Source organism: Anabas testudineus, chromosome 5 (assembly GCF_900324465.2).
Source record: "Anabas testudineus chromosome 5, fAnaTes1.2, whole genome shotgun sequence".
Taxonomy (NCBI): domain Eukaryota; kingdom Metazoa; phylum Chordata; class Actinopteri; order Anabantiformes; family Anabantidae; genus Anabas; species Anabas testudineus.
Genome location: NC_046614.1, coordinates 3,568,870 through 3,585,808, shown reverse-complemented (window position 1 = coordinate 3,585,808; position 16,939 = coordinate 3,568,870). Strand labels below are relative to the sequence as shown.

Sequence of the window (16,939 nt, the reverse complement as noted above, 5' to 3'; positions counted from 1 at the left end):
AATGTAGTCTGTAATAGAGAAATACTTAAGAATGATAGAACTGTAGGTCCACAATCTTGTCCCTGACATCTTTGGAAAGCTCTTTGGTCTTGGTCATAGTGAAGAGTTTGGAATCTGGATTGATTGATTGCTTCTGTGGACAGGTCTCTTTACAGGTAACGAGCTGAGAGGGCTGCCAATGTCAGCTCGTTACCTGTATAAGATCCACCTGGGAGCTAGAGATCTTGCTGACGGATAGGGGATCAAATACTTATTTCCTTCATGGAAAAGCAAATTAATTTATAACTCTTTTTGGATATATATATATATATATATATATATATATATATATATATATATATATATATATATATATATTTATACAAATATACTCTATAAGGTCTTAAACCTTATAGTGTAAAGTGCCTTAAGATGACTGATTTGGTGCTGAATAAAAAAAAAAAAAAAAAATTGGACAACCATTGAATATATTAACAACAAATATTTTTTAATAACTTTTCCTTTAATTTTTTTTTTGTTGCTGTAAAAATTGGAAACATTACCTTTGTAGGAAAAATATAAATATTACAGCATTTGTAAGCTTTCATTTTTATAATGATATAAAAGAACAAAATCAAATGACAATATTACATGCTCCTTAAGGTTTGGGTACCTAAGAGTCAATAATTATCATTAGTAGAAAATAACATATGTACTGCAATTGAGTAGGATTTTGAGGTATTTCTACTTTAGAGCATTTCCATTTTCCATGTTACTATACTTCAAACTTTAGTTCCACTACATTACAGAGGCACATGTTTTTTTGCAGTATTTATTGACTGTAGTTGCATGTTATTTTGTTTTTCAGATGCTGAATTATTTAACAATGTGCACTATAATCAAAAAATAAGTAAGTAATTCCTGACGTGACATTCACAAACCATGAAACCAGAAACCAGAAAAATGTAAATCAATTTCAGTTATAAGAGTATAAGAGATCTGCTTCATTGTTCGCAGCTGCAGCATTAAAGCTATAAACAAATGCATCAGTTATGATAATATATAATACACAAATGGTAATGGTAAATGATCTGCACTTATAAAGCGCTTTTCTACCGAGCTGGTACTCAAAGCGCTTTACACTGCATCTCATTCACCCATTCACACACACAAGCACACACACTCACACACCAATGGCAGAGCTGCCATGCAGCTGACCTGGCTCACCAATCGAACCACCAATCCTGTGATTGGCAGACAACTGCTCTACCTATTGAGCCACAGCCACCCCAACCCTACACTGCTTGAAAAAATTTAAAGAGCACTTTAAAAACACATCAGATCTCAGTGGGGACTAAAACATGCTGGATATTTAAATTTTGTAATTTTCAAGACGCTTTTATCAAAACTAACTTACAAGTGAGGTACAAGGCACAAGGTAAAGGGAAAGAGATCTTGCCTAAGGACCACTACTGGAGATACTTATATATGAACCAAGGACTCCTCCATGGAGGCCGATGGCGAGCTTACCACTACACTATCCAGCTGCTACATATTAGTATATTTATACTGATATGGACGGGGGTATGTGTTTGGAACAAAAGGATGAAAAGAGAGGGCTGCATTCAAAGACACAATGCAGTAGGTTAATCCATTTTGCTAAAATGTTATTGCACCAGCACAGGATCTGACAGTGGGTCCAGGAATTTTAATTCTAATACCTAATTACACTCAGGGTGTCATTGCCTAGCCTGTAGAGGTCTGTGGTTCTTCCATGGAAATGCCTCCCCAGGTCAGCACTGAACCACCACAAAACCAGTCATGCTGAAGAATGTTACAGGCAGCATAATCGTCTCCTTGGCTTTCCAGATCCTTTCACGTATGTCACGTGGGTCAGAGTGAACCTGCTCTCACCTGTGAAAAGCACAGGGCGCCAGTGGCAGACCTTCCAATTCTGGTGTTCTATGGCAAATGTCAATAAGGATGCCCATCTTTGTGCACATGATGTTTTATTTAGGATTTTGTTTCAATTATTTATAATGTAAAAAGTATCTCATATTTTCTGCAAACATTGTTTCATGTTTTATATCCTAGAGAGACTGTGCCTCCAACTTTCTAACTAAAAATGTGCTTTTGTGAACTATACTATGACATAGCAGAATAAAACAATACAGAGAGTGAAACAGATAAGCAGGGGCGTATATAATGTATAGCTAAGCAGATTCAAAGCTTGAGGGCATAGTAGTGAAAAGGAGACAGATACAGTTATATGGCAAATGAGACTGGATTGAGAGGAGGAAATATTAGCTAGTTAATGGCCCAACTTAATGCTCACTTAGGTAATCGATGGCTTCAAACAAACTTTTTATTTCTGCAAATTAAGAGTGATAGAGCCAACAGTGATCCAAGTCCCACAGGTCCACTCAGCAGAATAGAGGAAGAGATAGGACTTCACTGGTGGCTGGACTTTCTGTGTTGCGTGTTGTGAGTGGGAAGCTGAAAAAGCTAAATAAGCAAAAATATACAAGCTCTGAGCAGCTCACTGATAAAGTTACTCAACAGCATTAACTGGATGATTTTATAAAGTAATTTATACACTTTGACTTTTCAAACTACTAATCTGGTTTTAGCAATGTCTGTTGACCTGTCTGACCAAACAAAAAAAAAATTGCAGCTGTATGTTTAAGTCGATCTAAGTTGATTTATGTATTGTTTTCAGTTAATCGCAATTTAAACTTGTAGGTATAGCTAATCTTGGTGTAGTCACAGTATATCATATCCTCACTTCTTGACAGTGGAGCCTCCACAAATTTTTACAAAATGAGTTTACTTACATTTGAAAAACCTTAGCAGATTGAGGTATTTACCAAGCTCTAGATTCACCTTCTGGTGTCCAGCATTAGCCCCTTTTACACTGCTTCTTCAACAGGGCCAATATGCTACCTCGCTGTGCTATTTAAATAGTACACCAGTGTGTTGGGTCCAAGAAGACCCTCCTTAAAGCCCCCTCGAGAGGTGTCCGAGGCGAAGCAAGTTTGCCCCACCAGCTGTGTGAAAGAGCCAAGATGGCGTCGGGTGTACAAAAGAAAGGGGTGTGAAATCTTGGTGACGTTTTATTGTGAGACCAGATGCTATGGTTGTTTCATTGCTGAAGAAACATGATTTGAACTCAAACAGTGATGTTATACATCGTCTTCAGTATATTAATGATTACTGTTACACCTGGCTTTGTTTACGCAAAATGTTAAGCCATCGAAAGCTGGCAGAGAATTGGGGAGATGCAAGGTACAGCTCTGTAATGTGCAGATAGTTGGATGAAGGCAGCAGAAAACCATGGGAGATGGTATTGTTATGGAAGTTTAACAAACTTTAAACTAAATTCATAGTGTTTGTGAAAAGCACTACTGGCGTAAGAGTTATAACATACACCAGTGTTGCTTAAGGACCATTCATAATACTGTGTTGTTGTGTCTTCTCCCTCTTCTTCTTCTCTCTGTTCTCCTCCTGCTCTCTCTTGCTCAGTTAGTCATATGTTTAGTTTCTCCTCGGCCTCCTTTAGTGAGAAGGGAATTTGTAATAAATGTAGTGTATTTACAGCTTTGGATGCGAGGCTGAGTGATTTGGAGACTCAGCTCCGCACCGTGAAAAACTCTGGGGCCAGAGCGGGCGACGTCGAGTCTTATTTAAAACTCATATATATAGTATATGTAAAATATAGTATATAGTAAAATTATAATTCACACAGGAGTTAAAATTAACGTTGAATCGTGTGTAACTTTGCCAAAACTATGTCGGACTCCGTAGTTTTCTCTGGGCCCCTTCCCAATCTGACCAGCGACGACATGTTTAGCCGCATGACATCATTTAACCCCTGGCTGTCTAAGTGGTGTCCCACTAACAACGTGGGCTACATAGACAATTGAAAGACTTTTTGGAGAAAACCTGGGCTGATTAGAAAAGACGGCATCCATCCCACTATAGATGATGCGTCTCAACTCTCTAGAAATATGGCAGAGTTTATTAGACGACCTAAACCCTGACATCTCAGAGTGGAGCCCAGGATGCAGAGACGCAGTCTTACACACCTCTCTGCAGCTTCCTGCACCCCCCCCAAAACTACTGTAACCCCATAGAGACAGTGTCTTCTCCCCGACTACCTAAATTATTTATATCAAAAACTAACACAAGAGGAGTTATTCATAAAAACCTAATAAAATTAAAAATGACTCCTCTCTCAGAACACAATAACAAGACAACAATCAAATGTGGACTTTTAAATATTAGATCTCTCCTGTCTAAATCCCTGTTAGTGAATTATTTGATAATTGACCATCAAATAGACTTATTCTGTCTTACTGAAACCTGGCTGCAGCAGGATGAATATGTCTCTCTAAATAAGTCAACCCCCTCAAGTCATATTAATTATCATGTTCCTAGAAACACAGGTCGGGGTGGACGAGTAGCAGCAGTCATCCACTAAAGTTTGTTAATCAACCCCAGACCTAAACATAGTTTTAATTCATTTGAGAGCCTCACTCTTAGCCTCTCTGATCCTAACTGGAAATATCAAAACCAGTCCTGTTTGTTATTGTGTACCGTCCTCCTGTCCCTTACTCTGAGTTTTTAACTGAATTCTAAGATTTTCTTATTTAGTTCTTAGTGCAGATAAAGTCATTATAGTGGGTGACTTTAATATCTATGTGGATGATAACTGTCTCAACACTACATTTAATTCACTATTAGACTCCATTGGTTTTATCCAAAATGTAAATAAGCCCACTCACTGTTTTAACCACACCCTTGATCTTATTCTGACATATGGTGTGGAAGTTGATCAGTTAATAGTTTTTCCCCAAAACCCTCTTTTATCTGACCGTTTGTTAATTACATTTGAATTTACACTACCAAACTTTACTAAACCTACAGATAAGATTCACTACAGTAGATGTTTATGTGAAAATGCTGTTGACAAATTTAAGGAACTGATTCCATCTTTTATTTCAGAGCCATGTACCAACACAGAGGAAGGCAGTTATTTCAACGTTACTCCAGCACAAGTGGACTATCTTGTTAATAGTAATGCTGCTTCACTCGGAACAATACTTGATACTGTTGCTCCTACTGTTGCTAGTCAGTCAGAGAAAGTTAGCTCCATGGTACAATTCACAAATCCGTAGCTTAAAGCAGAAATCACGTAAGCTGGAAAGGAGGTGGCGTTCCACCAATTTAGATGAATATTGCCTAGCCTGGAAAGATAGTTTAATAATGTATAAAAAAGCCCTCCGTAAAGCTAGAACCTCATATTACTCCTCATTAATAGAGGCAAATAAGAACAACCCTAGGTTTCTTTTCAGCACTGTAGCCAGGCTGACAAAGAGTCATAGCTCTGTTGAGCCTAGTATTCCACCAACTCTCAACAGCAATGATTTTATGATTGGTATGATTTCTTTACAAATAAAATCACAACTATTAGAGAAAAAATTTATCAGATCCTCCCTGCATACAGCATGGACTGTACAACAACTTTAGATTCATCTGCAAGACAATGCTCGTACTTAGACTGCTTCCTCCCCATAGATCATTCTGAATTAATTTCAGTAATTAATTCCTCTAAACCAGGGGTCAGCAACCTTTAACACCCAAAGAGCCATTTGGACCCGGTTTCCACGGAAAAGAAAACACTGGGAGCCGCAAATACTATTTGACATCTCAAATGAAGATAATGTTTGTTTGTTTGTTTTTTTAACCTTTACGTTTGGTATCCACAACTTTAGTGTGTTTCTTGTGGCATGTATTTTAGTGCTACAGAGAAAATTAAATTAAATTTATATAATAAACACGTTTTAAACAAAAAATATTGGAAAAAAAAGAAACAAAAAAGAAAAACAAAAAACAAACGCCGAGTTGAAGGTCTCTTTCAAATGTATCAAAAGCTGAACTTAAATTATCCACGTAGTAAACAGAAAATGCCCTGAGCCGTCATCCTTATATCGCCTTTGGACTGTCGGAGCTTGTAGCGGAGCCTTGACATGAATTTAAAAAGTTAATCGGAAAAAAAGCACATTTATTTTATCTGCTCCTGAACCTCTGCGCACAGAGCTGTACGAAGTCACTTTCATCTTTACGCAGGACTGTAAACAGTCGTCTGTGAGCGGTGTTTGTTTTTAACGTAGTTCATGATGGAGAATAGCTGCTCACATACATATGTCGAGCCGAAGATCGACAGGGCTCCAAATAAAATATTTCTTCATGTTTATGTAGGTGTCGGGGATAAATTCCATGTTTCAAACATGAGTTTTCGGTCTTATTTGTGATTCTGTATTAAATAAAATTAAGTTAAGGTCACTAATGATCTTCTATTAGCATCAGACAATGGTCTACTCTCTATACTCGTCTTGTTAGATCTTAGTGCTGCATTCAACACTATAGATTACAACATTTTATTACACAGATTGGAACATATCATTGGGATCAAAGGAACAGCACTAGAGTGGTTTAAATCGTATCTATCAGATAGATTTCAGTTTGTACATGTTAATGATGAATCTTCCATGCACAGCAAAGTTAGATATGGAGTTCCACGGGGATCTGTGCTTGGACCGATTCTTTTCACATTATATATGTCCCCCTTAGGCAATATTATTAGGAAACACTCTATACATTTCCATTGTTATGCAGATGATACCCAGCTATACTTATCTATGAAACCAGGAGAAACTTATCAATTAGTCAAAATTCAAGCATGCTTAAAAGACATAAAGGCCTGGGTGTCCTCCAATTTCCTTCTCCTAAATCCAGACAAGACTGAGGTTATACTGTTTGGGACTAAAAATCTCAGAGACACTATGTCTAATCACGTTCTCACCCTTGATGACTTAGTATTGGCTTCAAGTAATACTGTAAGAAATCTTTGATCAGCATATCTCCTTCACTTCATACATCAAAGATATCACTAGAACTATCTTTTTTTCACCTTAGAAACATTGCTAAAATTAGGAGCATCCTGTCCCAAAGTGTTGCTGAAAAACTAGTCCATGCATTTGTTACTTCCAGACTGGACTATTGTAATTCCTTATTAATAGGATGTCCCAATGACTCTTTAAAAAGCCTCCAGTTAATCGAAAATGCTGCAGCCAGAGTTCTGACTGGAATTAGCAAGAGAGATCATATTTCTCCTACGTTAGCTTCTCGCCATTGGCTCACTGTAAAATCCAGAATTGAATTTAAAATTCTTCTCCTCACTTATAAATCCCTTAATAATCAGGCTTCATCTTATCTTAAAAGACCTTATAATTCCATATCTTCCAATGAGAACTCTACGTTCTCAGACTGCAGGTTTACTTGTGGTTCCTAGAGTTTCCAAATGTAGAATGGGAGGCAGAGCCTTTAGCTACCAAGCCCCTCTCCTGTGGAACAAGCTCCCAGTTCAGGTTCGGTAGGCAGACACCCTCTGCACATTTAAGACTAGACTTAAAACTTTCCTTTTTTATAAAGCTTATAGTTAGAGATGGACCAGGTGACTCTGAACCATCTCTTAGTTATGCTGATATAGCTTAGTCTGCTGGGGGACCTCTACTGATAAACTGAGCTCCTCTCCTCTGTCCTTTCTCATCTATCCATTCAAATGCTACCATTGCATGTAATTAACTTTGTGTCTTCTCTCTCCTGTAGTTGTGTTTCCTCCTCTCTGTCTCCCTCTCTCTGTACTTTTCTGCAGGTATCCTAGGCCTGGAGCTGTACATCTCCAGAATCCAGTTGGCCTGCCCAGTGTTCTTGCTGCTTGCTGTTGTCTTATTGCCTGCTGTTCTTTTCTCTCTTCTCTTTCCACTCACCCCAACCAGTCAAGGCAGATGGCCGCCCACTATGAGCCTGGTTCTGCTGGAGGTTTCTTTCTCTAAAAGGAGATTTTCCTCTCCACTGTTGCCTAAAGCTTGCTCAAATGGGATTGTTGGGTTTTCTCTATAATTTTTTGTATAAATATTTTCTGTGAGGTCTTAAACCTTATACTGTAAAGTGCCTTGAGATAACTTCTGTTGTAGATTGGCGCTATACAAATAAATCATACATTGCATTAAACTCACACAGCTAAAGCCAGTTGTCAGTTACGTGTGTAAAATGTACAATGGAGCATCTTTACAGTGGTGTTTTAAAGTACAGCAATTTTTCTGTGTAAAAAGGGCTAATGACAGTGATTCAATAACCATAAAAGATAAGTCCTAGTAAAACCTTTACCTTCTTCCTTCACAAACAAGCTTGGGATAAAAAAAAGTACCTGAAAAAAAACAGCCATTGCTGCAATGATCCTCTTCTCCTTGAGTGCTGCACTGAGGCTGTCAAAGTCATCTGAATTGTACATGTAGATCTGCATCTGTGAGACACAGAAGTAATGAATAGTTATGCTGGGAGACACAAAGACATCAAATCACATCAGCTATAATGACTGCAATTCTAAAGTTGCTAATGTCACCAGGCACCATCTCTTTTTGGAATTTATATCTGAAACAAAATATGTGGGTGTGTATGTGAATAAAATATTTACCCACAGTACATATATAAATAAACCTTTTTTCTATTAAGTGTACTTCATATAATTATAAGCTGGACTTAACTTTGATAGAAGGCATCAACCTTGCACTAAGTTTTGATTTAGATTTAGAGCTAATATTACCATCATAATATGACCAATGAGAACAAACACACACACCCATACAAAATTGGTCACTCAGGTATCTGTTGTTATGATGATAGAATGACATGACACATTAAGGCAAATACAGTACATGTGTGTGCAGTGTGCAAGCAGCAGTGATAGACAATTGTGCTTGAATGTGTGTGCATGTACACAGAAACCATATTCATGCATGTGTGTACATAATCGGTAGCACTAGTACACACATTTCTGCATGCCAAAAGCAATTCTAGAGGATTTTTTCTAGCCAAAATCAACACTGTCAATATCACTAGTGTAGCGCTTTCTCCAGCTTGCTAATCCTCGCATAAAGAGCCCTGTGCATCGCTTTTTGATCTATTTGCAGAGTTAACTTTTGTCAAGCAGCCTGATATAGAGTCTGTTTGGTGAATTTATAGCAGAGACAGCTCAACTGGAACAACAAATTCTCACTGACTGGTATTAATTAAATTCAAATGGGAGATTGTGAATTTGAATGTAGCAGTGAGTAAGCAGCTCAATGATTAGAAACACAACAGTTTTTGCCCTGATGATGGTTATTTGTCCTTCTGCCTGTACTGACATAGGACACTAAGGTGACTGTAGGAATGATTATGATGAGGCAAGCGTAATACCAGGAAAATATTTATATTTTAGCATTTTAGCATAGCTACAACCTATTAAAGATATATGGGATCTGTATTTTTTGAAAGCTAGCATAATGAGTACAGTGTCAAAAAATACTGGATTTATATTACCAATATGCAACTTGACGTCTTTGGTTATTCCTTTGCTGCCTGGTAACAATACTGCACTTATAATTTGTACCACAGGTTTACTTCTCAGGCAGAGCCAAAGAGGCCAAGAAGCCAGAACAACTGTGTTCATAGGTTATTATTTTTTACCTTAAATTGCTAAGAAAGAATATAACTACTGATTATATGATATATACTTAATAACCAATTCTGAACATATTTTGTTATTTTACTGTTACAAAATAATTGTGGCTTTAATTAAATATTTATACAGACATAGAAAAGATCATGTTTTTTATAAATTAAATTTTAAATTATATACATAATTTTCAGAGCTATGTATCAACACAGAGGAGAGCAGTCATCTTAACTTTACTCCAGCACAAGTCAATTATCTTGTAGATAATATTGGAGCCTCACTCCAAACAATACTCAATACTATTGCCCCTCAGAAAAAGAAGGAAGTGAATAAGAGGGGACTAGCTCCATGGTGCAGTTCACAAATCCATAGATTAAAACAGACATTACATAGACCGGAAAGGAGGTGGCATAATTTAGATGAATCTTCCCTAGCATGGAACCACAGTTTAATAATATATAAAAAAGTCAGCTGTAAAGCAGCTCTGTCTTTTTGTGTTCTTTTCTTTGCGTATTTAATGTTTTCTTCCACCTTTTTTGTGTTTTTTATATAAATCCATATTGGGTCCTGCGACAAGGGACACAAACTTCATTACTTTTGCACTTTGTTTTATTATCTTTTTTCTACTTTTTGAGCTGGCCTCGGGGGACCCGTTAGGATGCGATTCCATTGTTAGCTTTTAGACAAGCCGAGTTTCTCCACGCTGAAAAGCCAGAGATTCCAGCCGAGATACGGAGAAAACGACGTCTCACAGTGAACAAGCAAATGAATATAGCTTGTTTTCTTCTTGACTTTGTTGAAAATACCATATTTGCACAGCAGCAGGATACAAGCTTTGCCAAACTAAAAGAGGAATCGAATGCAAATTATGCACAGCATTCAGCATTGCACTGGTACTTTTTGGTGTAGTGTAAGTGTATGTTCCTAAGAATGTAAAGTATCTGGAAGTTGAGTCATGGCAACTGGACTTCATTTAGTTAGTTGAAACGTTTCGCTACTCATCCAAGTAGCTTCTTCAGTCTGAAGATAGTTGGATGGAGGCCGCAAGATGAAGGCATTGGACCGCATACACTATATACTATAGTGTATGCGGTCCAATGCAGTGAGGAATGTCCTGAACTGTACATTGGAGAAACCAAACAGCCGCTACAAAGGAGGATGGCACAGCACAGGAGGAGTAACACCTCAGGTCCCGAATCAGCGGTGTACCTTCATCTTAAGGATAATGGACACTCATTTAAGGACTGTGACGTTAAAATATTGGACAAAGAGGACAATAAACCCCTTATGATGAAAATGAAATCAAGGACTGTTACGTCGCCCGGATCGGCGTCACCGGGGCCCCACCCTGGAGCCAGGCCCGGGGTTGGGGCACGTAGGCGAGCGCTTGGTGGCCGGGATCTTTCTCACAGGACCCGGCCGGGCTTAGCCCGAAGGAGCGACGTGGGACCGACTTCCTGTAGGCCCACCACCCGCAGGAAGGAGCATAGGGGGCCGGTGCAGTGTGGATTGGGTGGCAGCCGTGGGGAGGTGCCTCGACGACCCAATCCCTGGACAAGGAACCTGGCGATTGGGACATGGAATGTCACCTCACTGGGTGGAAAGGAGCCTGAACTTGTGTTGGACGTTGAGCGGTACCGGCTAGAGATAGTCGGGCTCACTTCCACACACAGTCTGGGCTCTGGAACACAACTCCTCGAGAGAGGTTGGACTCTCTTCTACTCTGGAGTTGCCCATGGTGAGAGGCGGCGGGCAGGTGTGGGCTTGCTTATAGCCCCCCAGCTCAGCTGCCATGTGTTGGAGTTTTCCCCGGTGGACGAGAGAGTTGTTTCCCTGCGCCTTTGGGTAGGGGATAGGTCTCTCACTGTTGTTTGTGCCTACGGGCCAAATAGCGGTGTAGAGTACCCGGCTTTCATAGGGTCTCTGGAAGGGGTACTGGAAGGTGCTCCGACTGGGGACTCTGTCGTCCTACTGGGGGATTTCAACGCCCACGTGGGCAATGACAGTGACACCTGGAGGGGCGTGATTGGGAGGAACGGCCTCCCTGATCTGAACCCGAGTGGTGTTTTGTTATTGGACTTCTGTGCTAGTCACAGTTTGTCCATAACGAACACCATGTTCAAGCATAAGGTTGTCCATCAGTTCACGTGGCACCAGGACACCCTAGGTCGGAGGTCTATGATCGACTTTGTGGTTGTGTCATCTGACCTCCGACCATATGTCTTGGACACTCGGGTGAAGAGAGGGGCTGAGCTGTCAACTGATCACCACCTGGTGGTGAGTTGGATCCGGTGGGGGAGGAAGCTGGATAGACTTGGCAGACCCAAACGTATTGTGAGGGTCTGTTGGGAACGTCTGGTGGAATCCTCTGTCAGAGAGGTCTTCAACTCCCACCTCCGGGAGAGCTACATCAGGTCCCGAGGGAGCCTGGAGACATTGAGTCAGAGTGGACCATGTTTTCCACCTCCATTGTCAATGCGGCTGTTCGGAGCTGTGACCGTAGGGTCTCTGGTGCCTGTCGTGGCGGCAATCCCCGAACCCGGTGGTGGACACCGGAAGTAAGGGAAGCTGTCAAGCTGAAGAAGGAGTCTTATCAGGCCTGGTTGGCCTGTGGGACTCCTGATGCAGCTGATGGGTATCGGCAGGCCAAACGTGCCGCAGCCCGCGCAGTCGCAGAGGCAAAAACTCGGACCTGGGAAAAGTTCGGCGAGGCCATGGAGGAGGACTATCGGTCTGCCTCAAGGAAATTCTGGCAAACCGTCCGGCGCCTCAGAAGGGGAAAGCAGTTTCCTGCCAACACTGTTTACAGTGGAGGTGGGGAGTTGCTGACTTCGACTGGGGAGGTTGTAGGACGGTGGAAGGAATACTTTGAGGATCTCCTCAACCCCGTCGACACGCCTTCTGTTGAGGAAGCAGAGGCTGGGGACTCGGAGGTTGATTCGTCCATTTCCCTGGTCGAAGTCACAGAGGTAGTCAGTAAGCTCCTCGGTGGCAAGGCACCAGGGGTGGATGAAATTCGCCCCGAGTACCTTAAGTTACTGGATGTTGTAGGGCTGTCTTGGTTGACACGCCTTTGCAGCATCGCGTGGAGATCGGGGACAGTACCTCTGGACTGGCAGACCGGGGTGGTGGTTCCTCTTTTTAAAAAGGGGGACCGGAGGGTGTGTTCCAACTATAGGGGGATCACACTCCTCAGCCTCCCTGGGAAAGTCTATTCCAGAGTGCTGGAGAGGAGAGTTAGGCCGCTAGTCGAACCTCAGATCCAGGAGGAACAATGCGGTTTTCGTCCTGGCCGTGGAACACTGGACCAGCTCCATACTCTTGCTAGGGTGCTCGAGGGTTCATGGGAGTTCGCCCATCCAGTCTACATGTGTTTTGTGGACTTGGAGAAGGCGTTTGACCGTGTCCCTCGTGGCATCCTGTGGGGGGTACTCCGGGAATACGGGATTCGGGGCCCTTTGTTAAGGGCCATTCGGTCCTTGTATGACCGGAGTAGGAGCTTGGTTTCGCATTGCCGGTAGTAAGTCAGACTTGTTCCCGGTGCATGTTGGACTCCGACAGGGCTGCCCTTTGTCACCGATCCTGTTCATTACTTTTATGGACAGGATTTCTAGGCGCAGCCAGGGGTCGGAGCTCTCGATTTACCAGTCAGTCTACGTTCCTACCCTCACCTATGGTCATGAGCTTTGGGTCATGACCGAAAGGACAAGGTCGCGGATACAAGCGGCCGAAATGAGTTTCCTCCGTAGAGTGGCTGGGCGCACCCTTAGAGATAGGGTGAGGAGCTCAGTCACCCGGGAGGAGCTCGGAGTAGAGCCGCTCTGCATCGAGAGGGGCCAGTTGAGGTGGCTTGGGCATCTGTTTCGGATGCCCCCGGGACGCCTCGTAGGGGAGGTTTTCCGGTCCTGTCCCACCGGGAGGAGGCCCCGGGGAAGACCCAGGACACGTTGGAGGGACTATGTCTCTCAGCTGGCCTGGGAACGCCTCGGTGTCCCCCCGGAAGAGCTGGAGGAGGTGTCTAGGGAGAGGGAAGTCTGGGCATCTCTGCTTAAGCTGCTCCCCCCGCGACCCGGCCCCGGATAAGCGGATGAGAATGGGATGGGATGGGATGGGATGGGATGGGATGAGAGGACAAGTTGTTTGAGAGAGGGGTGAGGGAAGCCCTGCATGTGCAAATCAACACTCCCTCTCTCAACAGAGGTGGAGGACTTAGACACAACCTGTCTTCTATTTATCATGCTGCCCTTTCATCTATCCCCAAAAAGGCCAGAACCAGTTCATACCTGCACCAGGTTGGACAAACTTAACGACCCATTTAGGTGTTAAGAGGGGGTGGCCAGAGGTTTGATCATTACATCCTTCACATCCCCCCCATCCTTTGTTTCACCTAACGAGCCTATTCAGGGCAAGGGGTGGAGTGAAACCAGTCTTGGAGCATAAATTTGCGGCCTCCAACCAACTATCTTCAGACTGAAGAAGCTACTTGGATGAGTAGCGAAACGTTTCAACTAACTAAATGAAGTCCAGTTGCCATGACTCAACTTCCAGATAACTTCACCTGGACGACTGAGAATCTTCACCGACATAAAAATGTAAAGAGATTACATGAAGGTATGCAACGCACTATATGTAATATGTTTCAGATTTTGGTGATAATCACACTATGGTTCAATCGTTCCAATCTCTGCTGATGGTACAAAACATCACACTCTGGATAAACAAATGATTAAATAATATGACAATATCTATATACATGATGACAATGTACAAATGAAGCTTCCTTTAGTCCAAAACATAATTAACTTGGCAAAGATGCAACAACAAAATTGCGTGAGATTCCATGTAGTCTAAAAGCTTTATTTCGGTTTAGCTCAGGAGCAAACTGACAGTTTCAGTATTAAGCTAGGACAGTTTACTTTAGTAAGTTCCAGGGTGTTGTGCTGAGAACAACAAGCAGTAAAGGACCAGTTTTGTATGTCTAATCATTGGTAACAACGATCAAGCTGGAACTTTGGAACATAATTTTATATTTTAAATTATGAAATCTTTGCCAAAAATAGTGAAACGTATAAATCTTCTGGTCCCCAAGACTCTCAAGTGTCTTGGTCAGTCTGGTCATGTCCCAATTATTTTATTTTATTAAATATTATTTAATTTTATTTAAATTTTATTTGTGAAGTAAAATACAGATATTGTTTGGGAAAATGTAACACTAAGCTTGCAGCATTCAATATTTTAAGTCCAATTCTTTGCTCACTTGGGGTTAAAATGTCAATACATTCTAATCATCTTACACAAACATTATATTATGCATCTTATAAAGCTGATAGCCATCACCATACATTACTTTATTGTCCAGTTACACCTCCAGTGAAGCACTTGCTCAATTGTGGCATGCCAACACAAACCTGTGTGTGTCACTAGTCATTTAGTGTCTGGCCTGTTGTACCACACTCTCCATATTTATACAGAGAGGGAAGCTACCAGCATACAAACAAGACATGAGGACAAGCAATCCAGTCAGATGATTCACTGAGCAACAGCCTCATCACGTTTGTTGGTCTATAGCTGCTTAATCATGCCTAGCTGGTACCAACTGTGTACATTTAGGACATACAACTGCTACATGGTGTTCAGACTTTAAGTAAGGAAGGAATAAGGAATGATCATGCCCATGTACAAACAAAAAAGGGACAGTTTTTTTTTTTTTTTTTTATCTATGCATAGTTGTGATTATATGTTGATAATTGCCAATTTTAGGGCTTACAACACAGTAAATTAGTTGTTGTAACACCATGTCCACTTATATTTCTGTACTTTTATATGTTTGTCTATAAAGAATTGATTTATCTTGTTCAGTGCAGAAGAACTTGCCTGGCTTGACCTCAGCCTCTTCTGAAATTGCTATGACAAAGTGGAACACTGAATGTTGGGTCAGACCTTATCACCCAATATCAGCGTGACATCACTATTGCTGTTGTTGCACAATCCCTGTAGCTAGGTTCAAACATTTTGTGGCAAGTCTGAAACCACCAGAATAGAGGCTGGTTTAAGGATAAGGCTGCAGTCATAGTACTACTGATTTAACATATAAGCAAAAGTATTGGACTGACAGGTTTGTTTTTTCCGAAAACACTTCGGAAAAGAGCAGGGAAGCATCAGCGCTTGTTTTCAGCCCTCTTTGTGTGAAGACTGACTTGTGTAAAGACCAGGGGGTCTACCTGTGCGAGTCCTTGTTTAGTTTTGAGGCACTAGCCGCGGATGCTAACGCACAAGCGAAGTTTACCAAACGAAGAGAGAAAGCATTCTTCATGTTAGTGCTGAACGTGAGTACACCCCAGCTGTACCTGGTAACAAGCTGCCAGACTCCCAAAGAAGCGTGGACTACGCTTAAAGGCGTTTGAGAGAGATACATTGGCAAATAAACAGTTCCTTAAGAAAAAATATTTTCGATGTGAAATGAAGGAAGGATGTCAATTAACTGAGCATCTGAAGCAAATGAAGGAACTGACTGATCAGCTATCAGCTATAGGAGCTGTAATGAAAGAAGAAGATCAAATCGTAACACTTTTGGGTAGTTTGCCACCTAGGTTTGCTACCATTGTCACTGCATTAGAAAATAAGATCGACAATCTGACGCTGCAGTTTGTTCAACAAGCTTTAATAAATGAAGAGCAAAAGTGAGTAAATGCAAATGACAGTTACAGCTGTGCTACTTCAGGTGGTGCATCAGCTATGTCATCTCAGCGTGTCGGGGGGGGCTTGCGTTCGGGGGGGTGCGCGAACGTTTAGTTCTTCCTGGGGGGGGGGGTAACAGAAAACAATTGAGAAGCACTGGTGTAGGGGAACTGTACCGGACAACTCCAGGACAGTAGGAGCAGAAAGACCAACCACGTGGCGGTGTTATAAATGTGGAAAAGAAGGTCATATTAAACGTGAGTGTCCGTTTGAAGTATAAAGCCAAAAGGAAAACTCACAAGGCTAAAAGCATGATCTGTGATGATGCAGAAGGTGGAAGTGCCTTTGTAACCAAAGAGGCAAATTCAACTGACACGGCACAACAGGTTGAATGGTTGATAGATTCAGGAGCATCAAAGCACATGACGTGATAACAACATTCTTCAAAATTACAAGAGGTCATGGAAGCACAGTCTGTAAAGCTCGGTGACGTGCCACAATGTATGATGTGTTGTATGTTCCAAAGCTCTCGGGGAATTTATTTTCAGTGGGAGCAGCTATCAAGAAAGGCAACACAGTGCAGTTCAGGAAATCTCCCTGTTACATATGTGGAAAAAATGGAACCCTTCAAGGAATGGGAACACAAAGAGCTGATGTACTTTATCAGCTGGATCAAAAGAAGGACTTGCCTGTTTGTCATAGTGAATCAGTAGCAATCAG

General features: G+C 41.6%; 1 protein-coding gene across 1 annotated transcript in view; it reads right to left on the bottom strand.

Annotated features, from left to right (window-relative positions):
- The window catches only part of LOC113151697 (receptor-type tyrosine-protein phosphatase gamma-like), a 353,442-nt gene that overhangs the window by 105,514 nt on the left and 230,989 nt on the right, over positions 1-16,939 (bottom strand). The window contains exon 5 of the mRNA XM_033325969.1: positions 8,252-8,347. Within this exon, the coding sequence (XP_033181860.1) occupies positions 8,252-8,347 (96 nt within the window). The remainder of the gene's footprint in view (positions 1-8,251; positions 8,348-16,939) is intronic.